This window comes from Podarcis cretensis (genome assembly GCF_951804945.1).
Source record: "Podarcis cretensis genome assembly, chromosome: 15".
NCBI classification, from domain to species: Eukaryota; Metazoa; Chordata; class Lepidosauria; order Squamata; family Lacertidae; genus Podarcis; species Podarcis cretensis.
In genome coordinates this window covers 484,399-506,312 of record NC_137185.1, presented here as the reverse complement: position 1 = coordinate 506,312, position 21,914 = coordinate 484,399, and the positions used below count along the sequence as shown (strand labels likewise).

The 21,914-nt window shown below is 50.3% G+C and overlaps 1 protein-coding gene across 1 annotated transcript; it reads right to left on the bottom strand.

Moving 5' to 3' along the window:
• Nucleotides 1–3,386: 3,386 nt before the first annotated feature.
• On the bottom strand, nt 3,387–15,515 carry VTN (vitronectin). The gene is made up of 8 exons (XM_079955969.1): nt 15,356–15,515; nt 11,850–11,969; nt 10,545–10,847; nt 9,750–9,889; nt 8,500–8,656; nt 6,698–6,850; nt 5,571–5,861; nt 3,387–3,565 (listed from the first exon to the last, which is right to left on the bottom strand). Exons 1-8 carry the CDS (start codon nt 15,414–15,416, stop codon nt 3,450–3,452), a joined length of 1,341 nt encoding a protein of 446 aa, XP_079812095.1. The 5' UTR covers nt 15,417–15,515; the 3' UTR covers nt 3,387–3,449.
• Nucleotides 15,516–21,914: the final 6,399 nt, after the last annotated feature.

The following is a 21,914-nucleotide window of genomic DNA, read 5'->3' as shown; positions in this document are numbered from 1 at the left end:
AAGGATAGCTTCTCTGGTCAGAGGCTGTTTTTTGTTTTTTTCCCCATGGTAAATCTTTACTGCTTTAAAATACAGACGTAAACGATCATTTACAACCAAGGCAAGTATAGAAAAATTCAATACAGAAGAAAAAACATCACAACATAGGAGTAAGAAAAAAGTTTAAAAGACAAAAAAGAAAGACAAAGGAAAAAGAAAAAAAACCCCCAAATTTATACAAAATCATGTTCATCAAATAAAAAATTCTGCTTAAAACTTCCAATCGTCCTCATTACACTATTTCTATTATCATGGTTTTGTCGCACAGTTTTGCATTATATCCTCTTTCATATATTCCACTAAAGTATTCATTTCATTCATTTTTGTTCAGAAGTATCATTCAAGTTCTGCTAAGATGGTATCACTTGTACAATATAATCTTATATATTCCTTAAATATTTTCCATTCTCCATATGTTTTCTGATTTAAAGCTCCCCTGACTTTACCCGTCAATTTTGCTAGTTGGAAATATTCTATCATAAGTGTCTGCCATTCTGTTATCGTTGGTGGTGTTTCGCTTTTCCAGTTTCTCGCCACGAGTATTCTTGCTGCTGTGATTGCATACATGAACAATGGTCTTATATATTTTTAAAAAAATTCTATTGGCAATATTCCTAATAAGAAAACCCTCTGGTCTTTTTTTGACGGTAAATTTGAATAGTTTCTTGAGTTCATTGTGGATATCATTCCAGAAATCATATATGATTGCACAGGTCCACCACAGATAGTATGACCCTATCTCCTTCTTGTGACCTGCCTTTATACATTTTAGCAAGTTTTGATGGGGTATGGTGCCATCTGTATAACCTCTGGTTAGAGGTTGTAGGTTCAGTCCCCGTATGAGATGGCTGCATATTCCTACATTGCAGGGGGTTGGACTAGATGATCCTTCCAACTCTATGATTTTAAGTCCGCACAGCACAGAGTTAAACAGTGGAACTCCCTCCCACTGGAAGCAGTGATGGGCACCAACTTGGATGTTTTTAAAATAGGATTGGGCAAATTCATGGAGGAGGAGAAGGTTAGTGATGACTACCAGCCAGGATGGTTATGCTCTGCCTCCAGAGTCTGGTCCAGCGATGCTTCTGAATACCAGAGGGACCCTGTGCTCAGTTCCTGCCTGTGGGTTTTGCATTGGTTGCCCACTGTGAGAAGTGGATGCTGGACTAAGTGGGTCCAGCAGGCTCTTCTGGTGTTATTATGAGGGTCAAATGCTTAACGTGCAGCTCTGGCCCCCATGCATTCAGTTTCTCCGAGAGCTAAACCTGAGTTCAGTACTCCATAGTTTGTCTGCATAGGATATGCCTGGCAGCTGTAGGATATGCCTGGCAGCTGGAAGTGTGCATAGGATTGCAGACTAAACCCTGTGTCATGTTCCCATTATATCTGATTGATCAGCCCCATAAAAAGCCCTTAATATTATGTACTATTAAAGTTGGAAGAGACACTTCAGAGGCCATAGAATCACAGAAATGTAGAGTCAGAGTTCCCTACTGAGGGTCATCAATCTAGTCCAACCCCCTGAGATGCAGGACTCTCAGCTAAAGCATGCATTGCAGATGGCCACCCAACCTCTGCTAAAAATCACCCAAGGAAGGAGAGTCCACAACTTCCCGAGGGAGACGGTTCCACCGTCAAACAGCTCTTCCTGTCAGAAAGTTCCTCCTGATGTTATTTGTACTCTCCTTTCCTGCAACTTGAATCCATTGGCTCTGGTCCTCCCTTCCGGAACAGCAGATAACAAGCTTGCTCCTTCTTTCATGTGACAGCGCTTGAGATATCTGAAGGTGGCTCTCAGATCTCCTCTCAGCATGGGCGTAGCCAGGGAGGGGCAGCTGCCTCCCAAAATCAATAAAAATACATAGCTAACTGAGGTTCTGCCCCCCCAAAGGCCTGTCCCCCTAACAAAAATCCTGGCTATGCCCATACCTCTCAGTCTCCTCTTGTCCAGGTGAAACATGCTCAACTCCCTCAATCGTTCCTCACAGGGAACCATTCTTTATGATTCCAGTCCCATCTGCTGGAGTAACAGTGAAAGTCCCACTTCCTGCTCAACAATAGTATGGTGTAGTGGTTAGAGTGCTGCCTAGGGTTGCACCATGCATTAAAAGCACCCCCCCCCCGAATCTTGGGAACTGTAGATTAAGGGTGCTGGGAGTTGTAGCGCTGTGAGAGGAAAACTACAGTTCTCTGGATGGGGGGGTTGCTTTAAATGTACATCCCTAAGGACCAGAGAAAATTGGGCTTCAAATCCCCCAGTCAGTGGCTGGTTGGTGACCTGTGGCTGGTCTCCCTCTCTCAGCCTCACCTGCCTCACATGGGTTATTGCATGGATAAAACAGAGAGGGAGAGCCATGCCTGCCACCTTGAGCTTGGAGGAAAAGTGTAGAAATCAATAAAACCCTCTCTTCGTCAAGCGAAAGGTCTCTTTTAACCAGTCCTCATTGGACTTAAGGCTTTCCAGACACCCCCACATTCCCAAATTATCATCATCTTGCTCATCCTAACTCTACAAAAGGGCTTGGCTACATTCTGGCCTGCTTCTTGATGACTGTGTGGGGCAGACAGAACACCTGCCCCTCCCCTCCACCAGCCTCAGGCTCCGAAGGGAGACTGGATCCTCCCCTCCCCACCACTTGCTGGTCCCAAAGCTGATAAGGCATCCTTATTCCCAATTCCCCATGTTTGAAACAGAGTCATTTCAGATTTAGGTGCTGAGAAATATTTGCCCTTCTGGGCTCCAAAATTAGTGTTGGACCACCCTGGGGAATATTTTCCAGTCTGAGGGCCACCCCTGGCCTTTAGACAGCCTTCCAAGCGCCATAGGCCAGGGGTGGGCGGAGCCAGAGGCAAAAGTAGGCGGGGTAATGGAGGCACCCCACCCCTCTTTGAGCAGTAGTCTAGTTTCTACACTGCCTACCCTTGATCCAGGCGAGCAAGAGGGGCGTGGCCAGTACTGAAGGGGCGTGGTCTAGACAGAGGGGTGGCTGGGAGAAGGCTTGGCCTTGGAGGGAGCGTGGCCTGGTGGTAATTTCAAGGGCTGGGTGGAAGGACCTGGAGGACTTGGGTTCCCTCACCTCATGCATCACACATCTCCAGGACCTGAGCAAAATGTTGCTTTTGCACAATGCAATTCAACACATTGCAACCCCAGATCCTGACCATGGAGTTTTAAATAAACATTGAGTCACTGCCAAATGACACCTGTCCCCTGTGAGGCGGTTTGGCATCACCGTTCTTTGTTTTGGTCCCCAAACTACCAGGTGAAACAGGTTGTCCAAACTTGGCCTGCAAAGAACCCCCGTCCCCACAGGCCTCTGGTCCCAAAAAACAAGCAGGCGGGTCCGGTCTTTGGAACTCAGGGCTTTATTTGGCCGCTGCCGACAGTGTGGAGGGCTTTCTGGCTGGGCTCAGGCAAGATCCTCGTCGGACGGGCACCCCAGCCAGTACTTGGAGATGGGGCGCGGGTACCTGGGGTAGACGAAATCCACACGTCGAGTGTTCAGGTTCAGGCGGTAGTACTTGTCTGAGAGGGAGGGAAGGAGGGAGGTGCAGAAAGGGAGGAAGGAATCATGTTAATTTGGCTTCTCACTTCTCCAACCTTAAATTCAACTCTCTGGATTTCTGCAGCAATTTGAGGTTTTTAAAAAATATCCTCATCAAAGTTCACCAGGCGCAGATCGCTTCTGTTTTGACCACATGTGCACCTTTTTTTCCTAACAGAAAGCATTTTTCATTGGCATTTTTTCCACTTACCTTTGAATAGTTATGCACACTGTCCCCTAATATATTCATTTCTGTACCCAACAGTTGGCTGGAGAACTGCAGCCCAAAATCTGGATGTAGGTGAATGCCGAAGGGCGGCTGCATTTCAAAAGTCTTTATTATAATTTTTGAAATGCTAATCTGATAAATTTGAGATTGCCTTACCCCAGCTATTCGATCAGTGGACCTAACAGTGTTGCAAGTGTCCCATAATCCTCGTCATCGCTACCTGGAGATGCCACTGAGGATTGAGGCTGGGAAGTTCTGCATGCCAAGCAGATGCTCTGCCACTGAGCTACTGTGGGATAACCAGCCTCACGTAACCAGCATTCTTAAGTCTAAGTAATGCATGACGGGGTTAAGACCATAGAGTAAGCTGTCGTGCCAGGCTTAGCTCACCTTGGGAGGGACTAGGTCATTAAACCTTTGTTCCCTAAGTCTACCAGAGAAGCTCAGTGTGTGAGGTCTGAGTTGCAAACCGCATGACTCTTACAAGTCACTCTTGAGTTCCTATACCAATTCTAGAAACTTTTGCCACTTTGTACCTAAGCCAATTTTTACTGCCTGTGCATTTTTTTTCCTGCACGCTAAATGGAAAAGCACATGAATTGGTTCAAAATTGGGAAAGGAGTACGACAAGGCTGTATATTGTCTCCCTGCTTATTTAACTTATATGCAGAATTCATCACGTGAAAGGCTGGACTGGATGAATCCCAAGCCGGAATTAAGATTGCCAGAAGAAATATCAACAACCTCAGATATGCAGATGACACAACCTTGAGGGCAGAAAGTGAGGAGGAATTAAAGAACCTTTTAATGAGGGTGAAAGAGGAGAGTGCAAAATATGGTCTGAAGCTCAACATCAAAAAAAACAAAGATCATGGCCACTGGGCCCATCACCTCCTGGCAAATAGAAGGGGAAGAAATGGAGGCAGTGAGAGATTTTACTTTCTTGGGTTCCATGATGACTGCAGATGGTGACAGCAGTCACGAAATTAAAAGACGCCTGCTTCTTGGGAGAAAAGCGATGACAAACCTAGACAGCATCTTAAAAAGCAGAGACATCACCTTGCCAACAAAGGTCCGTATAGTTAAAGCTATGGTTTTCCCAGTAGTGATGTATGGAAGTGAGAGCTGGACCATAAAGAAGACTGGTTGCCAAAGAATGGATGCTTTTGAATTCTGGTGCTGGAGAAGGCTCTTGAGAATCCCATGGACTGCAAGAAGATCAAACCTCTCCATTCTGAAGGAAATCAGCCCTGAGTGCTCACTGGAAGGACAGATCCTGAAGCTGAGGCTCCAATACTTTGGTCACCTCATGAGAAGAGAAGACTCCCTGGAAAAGACCCTGATGTTGGGAAAGATGGAGGGCACAAGGAGAAGGGGACGACAGAGGACGAGATGGTGGGACAGTATTCTCGAAGCTACCAGCATGAGTTTGACCAAATTGGGGGAGGCAGTGGAAGACAGGAGTGCCTGGCGTGCTCTGGTCCAGGGGGTCACGAAGAGGCGGACATGACTAAACGACAACAACAAGTAAACCATTTTTAACTTGTGAACCCACAAGTTTTTAAAGTTCTAACTGCCTATGTTTCTAAGCTTTGCCTTGCTGAATATTCTGCAATTTCAAAACTGGACTGGGGTTCTCTACCTAAAATGTGCTTGCCCCAAACCTGGATCTTGGCATCCAGCGAGTTCTCTTTTTGTGTCTATTTCCCCCCCTCACCAGCAACAGCCACGGCCCTTCCTCCACGCCATGTACTTACTGCCAACGAAGAAGTAGACGCTCTGGAAGGGCTGGCACGGGGTGGTCCCGCCCAGCAGCCAGTCCAGGTCCGAGGACTCTGAGCTGGGTTCGCCTTGCCAGTCCCATGCATTCCAGCGCCCCCAGCGCTGGCGTTGGCGGTACTTCCTGCGGTGCCGGCGTGATGACTTCCTTGCTGGGCGGCGCTGGGCAGGGCTCTGTGCCACGTAGATCCGGCCGAGCATCACAGCGTCCAGGCCGCTGGGCACGCCTTTCCAGTCGCGGCTGATGAAACGCGCCCTGCTGGCCCCACCTGGAAATGGGGAGAGGGGACATCAGAAGAGCTGGGCAGCAGGCAAGGCCAGGCTTTCCTCAGGCCATCTCCATAGGCAGAGGAGGGCACATGGGCAGAGGAGGGTGACCAAGTCAATTGTGGGACTGGCAACCAAGCCTTACGAGGAAGGGTTAAGGCAGTTGGATATGTTTGGCCTGGGAAAAGGGAGACTTGTTGCGGCAGCAAGCTCCCTAGTTTAACTGCACACTGAGCCAACAGTGTGTTGCAGCAGCAGAAAAGGCTCTTGCAATCCTAGGCAGCATCTGCAGAAGTCTAGCGTCCAGATCAAGGGAAGTGATATTACTGCTCTATTCTGCCTCGGTCAGATCCACCTGGGCTCCCATGTCCAGCTCTGCACACCCCAGTTTAAGGAGGATATTGTCAAGCTGGAATGTGTGCAGAGGAAATGGGGTCTTCTTCTGACTTTTGACTGAGCTGAGCCCCTTCCCTTAAAAAATATAGTAAGATTCCAGTCCTCATGGGATGGCATCAACCGCTGGTTAAAATCGGAAGCTGCCCTAGACCATCTTGCTCAGCGTTTTCAACACTGACTGGCAGCAGCTCTCTGGGGTTTCAGGCAAGGAGACCTTCCCAGCCCTACCTGGTGATGCTGGAACCTTCTGCATGCCAAGCAGGTGCTCTGCCACTGAGCCACATCCCTCCCCAAAGGTATGAACAGGGCAGGAGTCCCGTCCTCTCTTGCCCCTGGCGAGCACATCGGGCCAGCTCAGCAGGGTGTGGCCCAGCTGTGGGTCCCTGCGGAGAGAGGGGCTCAGCCTGGATACCCCACACCCTCCCGCTGCTGCCCTACTCACTGCGCCGCGAACCCCCGAAAAGCGCTTGGAAGATATCCTCCCAGCTGTCGCCCTTGAGCACGGCGTAGTGGTCGAAGACCAGCGAGGGGGATGTGGCCTCACAGTCCTCCCGTGTCGGCTGCTTGGAGAAGTCGTAGGACCAGTACTTGCGCCCTGGGGAGGCAGAGGGAGAAGGGATTCAGCACTGGGCAGGGGAGAACAGATTTCACAGAGGGCTGCGCCAGGATCCACAGGGACAGCAGATCCCACTGCCAACCTCCCTTGTTCCTGGTGCAAATCTTCCCAGAACTCTTCAGTGGCAGGGAGGAGGGTGCTAGCCCTGAGATGGGTCTTGCAATGGGGGCACCAACTTCCCACCATGCCATTGCAGGGGGGGTCGGTTCTAAACTTAAATTTATATGGCATCAAGAAAAGGTTCAGAAAAGGCTCTTCCATTTAGAGAAGGTCAGGAAAAGATGACGCGTTAGGCCATGTCAGCCTGGAGAAAGGGGACTGAGAAGAGTTTTTCTCCCTGTCTCCTAATGCTAGAACTCGCGGACGAAGCTGAATGTTAGAAGATTCAGGGCAGAGAAAATAAAGTCCTTCTTCGTGCTGTGCAGTGTTAAACTCTGGAACTCCCTGCAACAGGAGCCAGCGATGGCCACCATTGTGGATGGCTGTAGAGGAGTATTGGGCAAATGGAGGGGGAAAGCTACTGATGGCTCTGAGACACAGTGGTCCTACTTTGCCTCCTGGCTCAGAGGCAGCAATACTTGCTGGAAACCGAACTTATGCTCGAATCCTGCTTGTGGGTTAAACTGTGGAACTCCCTCCCACAGGAGATGGTGATGGCCAACGGACTAGATGGCTTTGTAAGAGGAGTAGATCAATGCATGGAGGAGGAGGAGACAGGCAGTCAGGTTGTGCATCCACAGCAGTGACCAGAGGAGGAATGACCGCTGGGAGGAGCCCAGAGCGAAGACACTCCTTGGCGCATCTGCAGCAGCACAACCAGACGCTTTTCTCTGCCCCGGCTGCAACAAAACATGTCTTTCCTGTATCAGTCTTTACAGTCACAGCAGGCACTGCAACTATCCAACCGCTTGACCTCGCCCCCAAAGACACACTCCTCCAATGTCTCCCAAGACAGACGGCTGTCAGTCATTATTAAGCAAATCCATGGAGGAGGAGAGGGCTTCCAGTGGCTCCTAGCCAGGATGGCTCTGCTCTGCCTCTGAGTTTGGATTTGATATCTCGCTTTATCACTACTCGAAGGAGTCTCAAAGCGGCTAACATTCTCCTTTTCCTTCCTCCGCCACAAAAAACACTCTGTGAGGTGAGTGGGGCTGAGAGACTTCAGAGAAGTGTGAGTGGCCCAAGGTCACCCAGCAGCTGCATGTGGAGGAGCAGGGAATTGAACCCGGTTCCCCAGATTACGAGACTACCGCTCTTAACCACTACACCACACTGCCATTGGAGGCAGCCATGGTTCTGAACAGCAGTTGCTGGAAACCCCAGGAGGCGAGAGGGCTCTTGGGCTCGGATCCTGCTCAAGGGTTTGCCATGGGGTCACCTGGCTGGCCACTGTGAGAACAGGACGTTAGACTAGATAGCCAACTGGCCTGATCCAGCAGCCTCTTCTTATATTTCTTACGCTCGTTTGTTAAGGATTCTGGGAAATGTAGTTCTGTGTCGCCTCTCAGTTGCCTTTCCTCTAAACTACACTTCCCAAGATTCTTTGGGGTTGGGGGAAATGCATCTTAAGCATGCTTCAAAGGCAGCATAAACTCCCTAGTGTTTAGGGACCGCACCCCCAGCCTCACCTTGGAAGAAGTAGACCCTCTCGCTGGAGAAGTAGCTCTGGGCAGGCAGTGCAAAGGCAGCGTCCAGGTCGTCGGGGATGCCCTTGAACCCGTCCGAGATGTTACGGGGGAAATCTGGCTCCAGGACTCCGTCAGCAAAGCGCCAATACAGGCTGCCCTGGAGGAGAGAGGAAGCCATGGGCAGGTGGGGGTCAGGGATGCACGTCAGCTGAGGTGGGGGGCTGCCTGAACCCAGGGCCATCTTAAGTATATCCAGCGCCATGGTGCAAAGATCCCTCTGGCACACACACACACACACACACACACACACACACACACACCCCCGTTTCACAGAGTTGCCAACCTTTTTACGGCACTGCCGGCAGCTTTGCAAGGCTGGAGGAGGCGGGCAGCAGCTGAACGGCGGCTCCTCCAGTGGGGAAGAGGCAGAGGCCCTGGGTGCAGTGCTGCTTCAGCGAGGCAGGTGAGGGCGGCGAGCTGATGCCAGGAGGTGCCACGCTGTGCCCACCCTCCGCCTCTTCCCTGGCACCCTCCAGAACTTGGCGCCCTGGCACTCCACGCCACTTGCCTCTATGGGCAAGACATCCCTGCCTGATCCACAACCAAGTTCAGAAAAATTAAGAGGTGCCGGAGCTGACAGCCCCCTTCTCTGAGCTGGGACCCTCCAGAGGCCTAAAAGCTGTCTGGGGTTATCCCTCGTTTAGAGCTGGATAGGAAAAGGGCTGAGGCCCCACTTACTTTCCAAGCTCACATTAAGTTCTTTGCATATCCAAATCAGGTGGTTTTTTTGTGGTGGTGGGGAGAAATCATCATGAAAAGTCATCAGTGTTTAAGGGCGATTTTCTTCCACTCTACACCTTTTAACATGGAGTTTGGACTGAGAGGCCCATCTCTGCAAACTGATTTCCCCCAAATATAACACATTTTTGTAAGTTCCCCACTACTGAGATATGAAGTTTTGCATACTGTGATGTTCACTTCTGTGCAATTATTAATGATTATGATTTAAATCTATATGCCACAGTTCTTCAGGAGACCACAGGGTGGTTTACAATATACAATTCTATTCTTTTTTATTTAACTTGCTCTAATAATCTCAATTCCTGCCAACCTAGCAGTTCAAAAGCATGTCACCCTTATGGTAAGGGAGGATGGTGGGAGTTGTAGTTTGAAATGTCTGCAAGGCGCCAGGTTTGGCAAAGGCTGGGCCAGGGGGCCAGGAGGGGAACTGGGGTGTGTGAGCCTCTCACCTGGAAGATGTAGGTCTTGCCCTCGCAGTTGACGCGGGTGAAGGCGGCATCGATGGGCCCCTCAATGCCCCACACTTCCTTGATGAGCTTGGGGTACCCCGGCCTCACGCTCTTTTCGTCCAGCTCATAGAAATACTTTCCTGGATCAGGGAGGGAGGGACAGGAAGAGACAGGCAGAGGAAGGTGAACATTTGTTCCCAGAATCCCTAACTTTGGAACTCCCTCCCTGGAGAAGCCAGACGGGCTCCCTCCTTGCTGTTCTCCTACCGGCACGTCGAGACCTCCTTGTTCCGACAGGCTTTGGGGAAGTCACTGTTTTTAAGGAAATGGATGGTGCTGTGATGTTTTAATGTAATGATCTGCATGCTTTAAAAAATCACACATGTACGCATAATTTGGGGTCACGCCAGATGGGTGGGGTATAAATAATCAAATTATTATTATTATTATTATTACATTATTAATTGCTATCTAAAAAATAAATGGACTTAAAATTTAAATAAAAAACCTCTCCTTTAAAGATGTACCTTGTTCTGCACTTTGGAACTCAGTTTTCCCCGTGTTTTCCCTCTTTTATTGCTGGATTGTGCCTGTGTATAATTGTTGTGCTCCTTGCAATAAAGTCGGCTAATTATAAAAATAAAAGATAAATGGCTGCGTTTGCACCTTGCGCTCCTCCGAGATCCAAACGCCTGGGGTGCAGCAGAGCCTGGGGAGTCGTGCCCCCCTGCAGGTCTCTGGGCCCCTCAGAGCCATGTCTGGATTGTGGGCCCTCCCCCCCGACCCAGACTGTACCCCGGAAAGCGTAGATGGAGCCGTTCTTCAGGCTGGTGAAGGCATCAAAAGGAGCCCCGCTGCAGGCCGTCTCCTCTTCTGGGGCGTCGGTCGGGGCCTCCGTCTCGGGGGGCAAGGGGGCTTCTTTGGTGGGCTCGGCCACACCCCCGTCCACCTCCCCCGTCCACACATCGTCGTACTCAAACCACGTGGTTGACTCGGGGGCTCCGGTGGTGGGCGTGGGCTCGGGGGTCGTGGCGTTGGGGAGGTCGTAGTAATCCTGGTAGTCGTCTTCCGGCTGCGTGAAAACGTCTCCGCGGGTCACTGAGGTTGGGGGGAAAGGAGAGACGCCAGGTGAACATTGGCAAATGGATGGGGGGTGGCACTCTCCATGACTTCCTCTCAGAAGATCCCAGGAACTATAGTTCATCCCTTGCAAAACATTTCCCAGCACCCTTAACAAACCTCCCTTCCCACAATCTCCTGTCTCCTGTGCAAATGTGCTTTTGTTACAAGGGGCGTTTGCTCATTTAAAGTGCACAGCTTCCCCTCAGGGAATCCCGGGAACTGTAGTTTATGCCTCGTGAAGCTACAATTCCCAGCAGTGGTTAACAAACTGCAGGGACAGAGGAATGCACTCTACGTGGGGCTACCTTTGATGGTGACCCGGAAACTACAACTAATCCAGAATGTGGCAGCTAGACCAATGACTGGGGGTGGCTGCCGAGATCATATAACACCGGTCTTGAAAGACCTACATTGGCTCCCAGTACATTTCCGAGCACAATTCAAAGTGTTGGTGCTGACCTTTAGAGCCCTAAACGGCCTCGGTCCAGTAGACCTGAAGGAGCGTCTCCACCCCCATCGTTCAGCCCGGACACTGAGGTCCAGCGCCGAGGGCCTTCTGGCGGTTCCCTCACTGCGAGAAGTGAGGTTATAGGGAACCAGGCAGAGGGCCTTCTCGGTGGTGGCTCCCGCCCTGTGGAACGCCCTCCTACCAGATGTCAAAGAGAAAAACAACTACCAGACTTTTAGAAGACATCTGAAGGCAGCCCTGTTTTGGGAAGCTTTTAATGTTTGGTGTATCACAGTATTTTAATATTTTTTTAGAAGCCGCCCAAAGTGGCTGGGGAAGCCCAGCCAGATGGGCAGGGTATAAATAATAAATTATTATTATTATTATTCCAAGTCAGACCCGTGGTCCCTCTAGATGAGTGTTGTCTCCACTGTTTGGCAGAAGCTCTCCAGGATTTTGGGAAGAGATCTCTGCCAGGGGCCTTCTGCATGCAGAGCAGGTGTCCCGTGCCCCTGAGCTGCTGACGATACCTTTGGATTTGCAGGCAGTCCAGTAGTCACTGCAGCAGCTCTGGTAGTACATGCAGAGATCGTCACACTGGCATTTCCTCTCCTTGATGAAGCCGTCATTGCAGCGCCCCTCGCAGGTCTCTGGGCAGGGGGAAAGAGAAGCATCACCAAGGACGGAAGAAGGAGGGAACCCCGACAAGAGAAATGGATGAACTACGCAGAACTGGCTAAACTGACATACAAATTGCGAAAGAAGGACAACTGTGACTTCAAAGAAGAAGGGGAACTTTTGGCAGGTTTTGAATATACACATTTATTGATTGTTAACATAGTAGGTAGATAATATAAGGATTGATACAATTTTACAGTATGCAGAGAACAATATGAGTTGAGAAATCAGAGAGAGGAGCTGAGGGAAGTCTTGGGGGGAGGGAGGGAGGGGGGTTTGATGGGGAGGTGGGGGGGAGAAATAATGAATATGAGATGTTTTGATATTCTGTTATGTTGAAATTGTTAATTAAAAAAAAATTAAAAAGAAAAAAAGGAAGAGAACCAGCAAAACAGCAAGGAGTAATGGGAAGAGTTAAGAGTTAAACTATGGAACTCCCTCCCAGGTACATATTGATATAGGAATGTATTAGATAAAATGTAAAGAAATATACAATAATAAGAGTACATTCATTTGTAAAAAAAGGAATATACAACGGGATAGACAAGAAGTCCAAAGTGTTGGTATATATATGATTTTGGAATAGTTTTTTGTCCTTTTGTTTTGTTTTCCTTTAAGTACGGTATATAAACTTTGTGTACATGCTGAAAATTACAGTATAATAAGCCTTGTGATGTAATATGATGTTTACCGATGTAACATAAGAACTTTAATAAACAAATAAAACTGGGCGGGGGAACCTATGGAACTCCCTCCCACAGGAAGCAGTAATGGACACCAACCTGGATGGGTTTAAAGTGTCCTGACGGTAAGAGCCACTCGGCAGTGGGGCGGACTCCCTCTGAAGATGGTGGACTCTCCTTCCTTGGAGGTTTTTAAGCAGAGCTTGGGTGGCCCTCTGTCAGGGATGCTTTAGATGAGATTCCTGCATTGCAGGGGGTTGGACTAGATGACCCTATGGGGTCCCTTCTAACTCCACAATTCTCTGATTCTATGAAAAGAGGATTGGACACATTCCTGGAGAATGCTATGGATGGCTCCAAACTATGATGGTTTTGCTCTGCCTCCACAATTTCTGGAAACCGCAGGAGGGGAGAGTTGCTCTTGGGCTCAAATCCTGCTTGTGGGTTTCCTATGGGCATCTTGGGTGGCCCCTGTGAGTACAGGATGCTGGATCCGGTGGCCCCCGGCCTGATCCTGCAGGCTTTTCCTAGCTTCTTACATTCCAAAGACCAAGGCAGGTGGTCTGTTTGTCCCCGGTCAGGGCTGGCACCAGGGGGCGCCACATAGCAACTCCACTGTGACTACCATTTGCATAGGATAGGCACTGCGTGAATTAGGTAAAGGTAAAGGTACCCCTGACCATTAGGTCCAGTCGCGGACGACTCTGGGGTTGCGGTGTTCAGGAGCCGGCGTACAGCTTCCGGGTCATGTGGGACGCAGGTGGCGCTGTGGGTTAAAGCCTCAGCGCCTAGGACTTGCCGATCAAAAGGTCGGCGGTTCGAATCCCTGCGGCGGGGTGCACTCCCGCTGCTCGGTCCCAGCGCCTGCCAACCTAGCAGTTCGAAAGCACCTCCGGGTGCAAGTAGATAAATAGGGACCACTTACCAGCGGGAAGGTAAACGGCGTTTCCGTGTGTGGCTCTGGCTCGCCAGAGCAGCGATGTCACGCTGGCCACGTGACCCGGAAGTATCTCCGGACAGCGCTGGCCCCTGGCCTCTTAAGTGAGATGGGCGCACAACCCCAGAGTCTGTCAAGACTGGCCCGTACGGGCAGGGGTACCTTTACCTTTTAAAGGTACCCCTGACCATTAGGTCCAGTCGCGGACGACTCTGGGGTTGCGGTGTTCAGGAGCCGGCGTACAGCTTCCGGGTCATGTGGCCAGCATGACTAAGCCGCTTCAGGCAAACCAGAGCAGCACACGGAAACGCCGTTTACCTTCCCGCCAGAGCGGTACCTATTTATCTACTTGCACTTTGACGTGCTTTCGAACTGCTAGGTGGGCAGGAGCAGGGACCGAGCAACGGGAGCTCACCCCGTCATTGCGGGGATTCGAACCGCCGACCTTCTGATCGGCAAGTCCTAGGCTCTGTGGTTAATATTTGCCAATTCAGGCTCGCTCTGGGGAGAAGGGAGAGGGAACCGACTCCATCTCTTGCTTTCTGGGCCAGTTGGCGAGCTGCGTTTGGCTTGCAAGCTGTGGGCAAGAATTGCTGTAGATTAAAACCAAAGCAAGTTTCAGCCGGTGGATGGAAGGGTTTGGAAGAGCCATCTGGTATTGAGTGAGAAAGTGACACCACGGAGGCCGCGGTATCAAGGATAGAATCACAGAATTGTACAGCTGGGAGGGACACCCAGAGTCATCTAGTCCACCCCCTGCAATGTAGACCCTCTCCCTTTCTCTATTCCTTTAATGGCAGAGAATTGGGGCCGAAATCCACCATCCTTCCTGCACTTCATTCAAGGGGAAATTCTCCATTTTCTTCTGGCAACAAACAGTTGCGAATCGCAAGCAAATATCAAGCAATCTGAATGTTTGCTAAGCGCACGTGAAATAAAATTGCAAAATTAGATTGCTTCCTAGGGCAAGGACAGCGAGGAGAATCTTTTTCAGGCCTGGGGGCTGCAGTCCCTTCTACTTAACTTTCCAGGGGCCACGTGACAGTGGTGGGAGGGGTCCTCAGGGAAAGCGGGTGGCGCAACACAGGCTCTGTGCTGTAGGCTGGTTTCCACACAAACACCCCTCCTCCCTTATCCTCCATCCAGGGAAACTAAGAGGCAGGATCAGGGTTCAAGGACAGATTCCCAGCTGGGCAAAGACCCTCACATGGGGGGGGGGGGAAGGGCAGGGCTGGTGAGGGCCATGGCAAGTCCCAGGGACCATATTCAGGCAATTTTGACATTTCCCAAGGCAATTCAGCATGCCCTGCCCCCCCCTGAAAACCACATTATTGCCTAACAGGAGGAATTTAATCAATCTTTCTGTTTTGTTTTTTTTGTCCTTTCTCATTCTGATTGTCCCCAGTATCATCCGTGTCCCTGAAACCCATGGGGGGGGGCACTCAAAGAAGTTTTACTCAGAGTAGAAACTCTGAACATTACATGAACGTGACTCAGAGAGGGCCATTGACCTCAACAACTCTGAGTAAAACTCTGTTGAAAGGCACCCCACTTCCAAAGCTTCCCCAACAGTTGGCAGCCCCTTGTGGCGGGGAGTTCCAAAAGCTAACGCTCCCCTCCTGCTCTGAACAGTTTTATCATGGAGACACACCTAGGCTGGTTGCAAGTTCTCTTGGGATTCCACAGTCAAGAGCTCAAATGGGGGGGGGAGTTATTGGGGGGGGGTCATGGTACTCACCCTCGGCAGCAAAGCTCCCCCACAGGCAGCCCAGCAGCAAGACCAGGCTGAAGAGCTTCATGGCGAGTGGCTGGGCAGGCGGGTGGCCGTCCTCCTCTGATGGGACCCCGGGGGTTGTGCCAGGAATCCTGTTTGCTCAGCCCAGCCTCCCTGCTTCAAAGGGAACACGCAAGGTCACTGGGGTCACCAGCCTCCTCCTCCTCCTCCTCCAACTATCTCTTTCCCTTTGTCACCAACTTTCCCTCCAAAGTCACGGGGGTCGGCGACTGGACGGCTCCACGGCTAAGCCTGCCCTCCTCCACCCTTTCAGCCTTCGAGGGCAAGACGTGCGAAGATGCACTCCGAGTATGGACACATGTTCACACCAGACGTTTAAAGAGCTGCAGTACCCCTTTAAAGCAGCCACGGCTCCCCCCCCAAGAATCCTGGGAGTTGTAGTTTGCACAGGGTGCTGAGAGATGTTAGGGGAGACCAGGGGTGCCAACTTGAATAAAACATTGTGGGAGCCCAGGTAAGCCCCACCCTGAATAACTGACCACATGACGCAGTGCACACACACCATTTGAATGGGAATGCCCATCAACTTTGAGGGGCCCCAGGACCCACAAATATTTTATTGTGGGGGCTAGGAGTTGGCTCCTATGGGGGCTATTCCTCTGCTGGAGCTACAATTCCCAGAGCAGTTTAACAATCAATCCCCCTTCACAAGGAAGTCTGGGAATCGTAGTTCTGTGAGGGGAAACGGGGTGTGTGTGTGTGTGTGTGTGCGCGCGCGCATGTCTTAGCACCCTTAACATACTACAGCTCCCAGAATTCTCTGGGGGAAGCCATGCCTGTATAAAATAGTATCACCATGCTTTAAATGTTCGGTTGTGCATGTGACATTGTTTTGCTTTGAGGAACGTGACTGGAAACGAGTCAGCTCCCCAAATATCTGACGCAGTTTTACAGCCACTCTTTCCCCCGATGGAGTAACCCTGGAAGGGCCTGTCAAAATGCAGGCAGCTTGGGGCAGAGCCCTACGAGGGCCATGCCAGACTCCCCCCAACCTGGTCCCAAATTTGGGGCTGACTCTAGAGCTTACACCCCCCGCAAGAGCAACCCCACAACATGTCTTGCTTCTGGGAAGCCACCAACCCAATATCTGACCAGTGGTGTCTGATTGGCTGCCATTATTAGACACACAAGGAAGGCACTTGGCACATGCTCAGAGGCACCTCCGGTATTCAACATGCTGTTGTGTGGTATAGTGGTTGGAGTGTTGGACTAGGACCTGGAAGAGACAAGGGTTCAAATCCACACCTCCCCCCACCTCAATCATGAAAGTCACTGGGTGTGATCTTGGGGGTTTGTCAATGCCTCCCTTGGCCTAACCTGCCACACAGGGTTGTTATGGGGGTTAAACGAGAAGGTGGAGAACCATGTAGGCCTTGGAGGAAAACGGTGGGACATAAATGCAACCAATGGATAATAAGAGCTGGGAGTCCTAACTGTGACACCAGGTCCCACCGCGGTCTGGATTCAAATCCAGCCCTTGGGTCCGTGCCATTCCTAAGGAGCCCAGTTGAGGTGTGTGTGATAAAACTGGGGGGAATTCAGGGAAGTTCTTTCTCTGCGGTTCTTTCTCCACATCCTGGTCTCAGCCGTGAACGGAAGGTCCAGAGGATTCACTTTCCATGGAAAAACATCCCTCCCTGCTCTCTCCCCCTCTGCAAACAAAACCCGGTGGAATTTGCTCCCTGATTCCGCCTGGTTACTAATTAATATGAACTCCATCCGGGAGGCTCCCCCCACCCCCCCACCCCCCCACCCCCTGATGTGACTCTGACTCACTTAGGGGGCAAAGGGGACCCAGAGAGGCTGGGGCCTCAGGACTCCGAGTCTGCGCCCCAGCTCGGCAAAGGATCCCCTCTCCCTGTGTCCATAGAATTGCAGAGTTGAAAGGGACCCTAAGAGCCATCTAGTCCAGCCCCCTGAAATGCAGGAATCCCAGCGAAAGAATTCCTGGACGGAATTCCGGACAGGAAGAGCTGCTCCACAGAGGAGCAGACTCCCTCAGAAGGCAGTGGACTCTCCTTCCTTGGAGGTTTTGAAAGCAGAGGTTGGATTCTACGATTCTGTAATTCTATTCTATGTGAGCTGAGCTGGAAGCTGGAGACACAGAGAACTGCTTGCTCTGTGCTGAATCCAAAGCTGAATCCAAAGCTGGAGACCTGTTGGTTGGTAATGCTGTGAGCGCCTCCATCGTATGCTCAGCTTGTGGGGTGTAGGGATTAGAAGGCTGGACCTTAGGAGACCAGGCTTTGAATCCTCTCCATTGGCGGTGAAGCTCGCTGGGTGACAGCAGCTAGTGTTTGTTGTGGGGGAGGAAGGGAAAGGAGAATGTTAACTGCTTTAAGACTCCTTAAAGGTAAAGGTAAAGGGACCCCTGACCATTAGGTCCAGTCGTGGCCGACTCTGGGGTTGCGGCGCTCATCTCGCTTTATTGGCCGAGGGAGCCGGCGTACAACTTCCGGGTCACGTGGCCAGCAGGACTAAGCTGCTTTTGGCGAACCAGAGCAGCGCACGGAAACGCCGTTTACCTTCCCGCCTATTTCTCACCCCAGTACTTTGGCGGTACCTATTTCTCACCAAGGAGCTCACCCCGTCGCGGGGATTTGAACCACCGACCTTCTGATTGGTAGTGATAAAGCAGGATATCAAATCCAAACTCCTCTTCTTCTCCTCTCAGCCTAACCTACCTCACAGGGTTATTTTGAGGATTGATTGAGGAGTGGGGGAGGGTTGCGAACGTGCTTCCCGCACGGATCACATTCGCAACCCGAGCATCCACTGTAAACACAGTAAATGTGGGAAATAAACATATATGCATCAATAAAACCATATACCCTATGATAACACCAAGGTTGCTGGTTCGATCCCTGTATGGGATTAATAATAATAATAATAATAATAAATATTATTTATATCCCACCCTCCCCAGCCGAAGCCGGGCTCAGAGCAGCTAACAACAACCTGCACTGCAGGGGGCTGGACTACATGATCCTTCCAATTCTATGATTCCGAGACCACACAGCACAGAGTTAATCCGTGGAACTCCCTCCCACTGGAAGCAGTGATGGCCACCGACTGGGATGCTTTTAAAAGAGGCCTAGGCAAATTCAAGGAGGAGGAGGAGGTTATTGATGGCTACTAGCCAGGACCGTCTGCTCTGCTCAGGGTCCTCCCAATCTGACAATTCTACGCCCCGTTGACCATTGTCCCGTGGGAGCCGACAGCCCCGCTCCCCTTGCAATGCGGACTGCCCACACCTGGTGGGGGTCCCATCTGGCATCAGCAAGGGAATTGAGCGAAGGGATTTACACATCACCCTGATTCTTTAATCGGCAGGTGCCAAAGCCGGCTTCCCTCGCCCTCCCCAGGCCTGGAATCCACTTAAAGGCTCTGCCTGAAAATCCTCTCTCCTGACACTCATCCTCCGTTCTGCCAAGGAAAGCCCCTGCCTCTGCCCCCCCCCCTCAGTACCTCCCACCTGGCGGCTTTGCTGCTACTGCAGAGAGAATTGGTGAGGAACTCTTCCCCCATTAAAAGATTCAGACTCAGGGAAGGGGAGTCAGAAAATATTGAGTCAAACCGTTGATCTATTTAGTTCAGTAATGTCTGCACTGGCTGGCAGCAGTGCCTCCCCAGGGCTTCAGGCACAGAGTCTCTTTCCCAGCCCTGCATGGAAATGTCAGGGACCAAGCCTTCTGCATGCAGAGCAGGTGCAAAGTAGGATTCTAGACCTCATGTGTCGGAATAAAGGGTTGAAACTGGAACACAGGAAGTGGCATTGTCTCAGCAGGTCGGTGTCGCCTGGCACTGACTGGCAGCAATGGACTGCCAGGGTTTCGGGCGGAGAATTTCTTACTAGGGATCGAACCTTGGATCTTCTGCCCCTGAGCCAGAGTCCTTTCTGAAGCACTTCCCCCACCTGACAAAGACTCTCCTGCTCAGAGAGGTGGAGGGGCAGGGGCGGGAATCCCTGCAGGCATGAGGCCCCCCGCATCTCTTGCTTCAGAAACCCAGAGGGGCAGCCCCCCCGAGACCTCCCTACAAAGCCCCCCTCTGGCCGCAGCAGACCCCACCCACAACCGACGGCTGGAGGCCAAACTTACCTGCTCAGGTGTGGCTTGGGGGACCTGCCGTGTCTCTGGGCGTCAGGCTGCCGCCTTCCGGGTCTCCCACCTTCCCTCCTTGCCACCTCTGGGATTTCTTTCTGTGCAGACGGCAAGAGGATTAGTGTCTCTGCAACGGCCCCCAAACACAGGCTTGGCTCTAAAGCTGCAGAGACAGGCAGGGAGATCTTGAATGGACAGAGATAAAAATAAGTTGTGTGTGTCTGAGAGGGAGAGAGAGAACAAGGCTGCATTACACATCGTACGTTGAAAGTGCATTATTTCCCCACTGGGAACTGTAGTTTCTGCTGGGAACTGCAGAGCTGTGAGGGGTGAACTACAATTCCCAAGATTTTCTTGTGGGAAGTTGTTTTATTTTATTTTATTTTTTAAAATGCATGTTGTGTATGCAGCCAGAGTCCTCAGAACAACAGCCCATTTTTGCGTTGGCAATAAGCTACAGAATAAGGCTGGGAAAATAATAATCTAACTACAGATCTTAAACTACAAAGCATCTTAAAAAGCAGATAGCATCTTAAAAAGCAGAAACATCACCTTGCCAACAAAGGTCAGCATAGTTAAAGCCATGGTTTTCCCAGTAGTGATGTATGGAAGTGAGAGCTGGACCATAAAGAAGGCTGATCGCCGAAGAATTGATGCTTTTGAATTATGGTGCTGGAGGAGACTCTGGAGAGTCCCATGGACTGCAAGAAGATCAAACCTCTCCATTCTGAAGGAAATCAGCCCTGAGTGCTCACTGCAAGGACAGATCCTGAAGCTGAAGCTCCAAGACTTTGGCCACCTCATGAGAAGAGAAGACTCCCTGGAAAAGACCCTGATGTTGGGGGGGGGCCACCAGGTGGCGCATTGGAAGATGGCCGACAATAACATCTCTCCGACCCATACGAGGTAATTAAGAGGCTGCTATGGGAAGTATGCAGTCTTCCTGCCCCCCCTCGGAGATGGGGGGGACTGCCTTGCCAGCGGTGTCCATAATGCACCCCCGGATTCGAAAGAAGGGGGTGCCGGTCACTTGGCACGAGCCCTCGATGAGGTCGGCTCTTCCTGACGCCGTTTCCAATCAGTGTGTGGCGGTTCGCTTTAGCTTGAAAATATAATTGGAAACATAATTGGAAAGAAGCTAAAGCACATACATCAAGCAAAGTTCGGGAGATAAGACTGCTGATTAATGGATCTCTGTGACCAGAGCAACGGAGGAGACAAATAAATCAAGTGAAGAACCACCATTAAGACTGGTATGTTTGGAGTGAAAAAGAGGGGGTGGTGGTGGAGGAAAAAACTTTTCTTTTCTTTGCCTTATGTGAATAGTAATAACCCTCCACCCCAGAAAGAAGATCGTTGTGTTTTATTAATCACAAGCAGGAACTTAAGAACTGTGTGGAGTGGATTATAGTTAAAGAGATGATTGGTAAACAACGGAGAACGGAGGAAAATTTTATGATGCAGCTTTAAATGGCGTCTCGCTAAGACAGGCTTGTCAAAGAAAGATGGGGGGAGGAGGATCAGGACTATCGGAATGTGAAGGATGACTGGAATGTGATCTTAACCTGACAGAGCCCTCCTGATATACTTGGCAAGCCTGAGAAAATTAAAGGACAGACCGAAGATAAATTTTTTATGGAAGCGTGGAATGGCGGCTGTCCCTAAGTGATATGATCTTTGGAGAGTGTAAAACCCACACAGAGGATGTCTGTCTCTAATCTGCTTGTGATGATTATTAGAGAGATCGCAAAGAAAGGAATATATGATAACAACAAGAAGATGAAGAAAGTAATAAAGAGACTATCTGGATTGAACTGGATAGAACTGTTTAATTAAAGCAGCAATATAAGTGATGCTTGGACCCCCGCTCGGAGCTTGATGTATGGGTACCCCCAACAAAATTTAAAAATCTGGCTGTATAATTTGGAAATAATGTGATTTGGAAATAATGTGATGTGATTGGCCTGTTAATAAAAATTATTATTTTTTTTTAAAAAAAAGAAAAGACCCTGATGTTGGGAAAGATGGAGGGCACAAGGAGAAGGGGACGACAGAGGATGAGATGGTGGGACAGTGTTCTCGAAGCTACCAGCATGAGTTTAACCAAACTGTGGAAGGCAGTGGAAGACAGGAGTGCCTGGTGTGCTCTGGTCCAGAGTCGGACACGACTAAACAACTCAACAACAACAAACTACAGATACCTGAAGAGTTGTTTGGATGGAGCAAACTTGCTTCCTGTTGCTCCAGAGAGTAGGACCTGAACCAAGGGCTTCAAATCACAAGAAAGGAGATTCCCACTCAAGCTTAGGAAGAACTTCCTGACGGTGTGGGCTCTCCTTCAATGGAGGTTTTTGAGCAGAGGCCAGATGTCCACCTTTCAGGGTTCCTTTAACGTGATT

What these genes read in the sequence shown, in the direction of transcription:
- VTN (XM_079955969.1), bottom strand. Translation starts at nt 15,416, where the DNA reads ATGAAGCTCTTCAGCCTGGTCTTGCTGCTGGGCTGCCTGTGGGGGAGC. An exon ending in GAGGGTCTACTTCTTCCAAG is followed by an intron (nt 6,851 to 8,499) that starts GTGAGGCTGGGG and finishes CTGCCTCCCCAG; the next exon opens with GGCGCAAGTACTGGTCCTAC. An exon ending in TTTCGGGGGTTCGCGGCGCA is followed by an intron (nt 5,862 to 6,697) that starts GTGAGTAGGGCA and finishes CCCCATTTCCAG; the next exon opens with GTGGGGCCAGCAGGGCGCGT.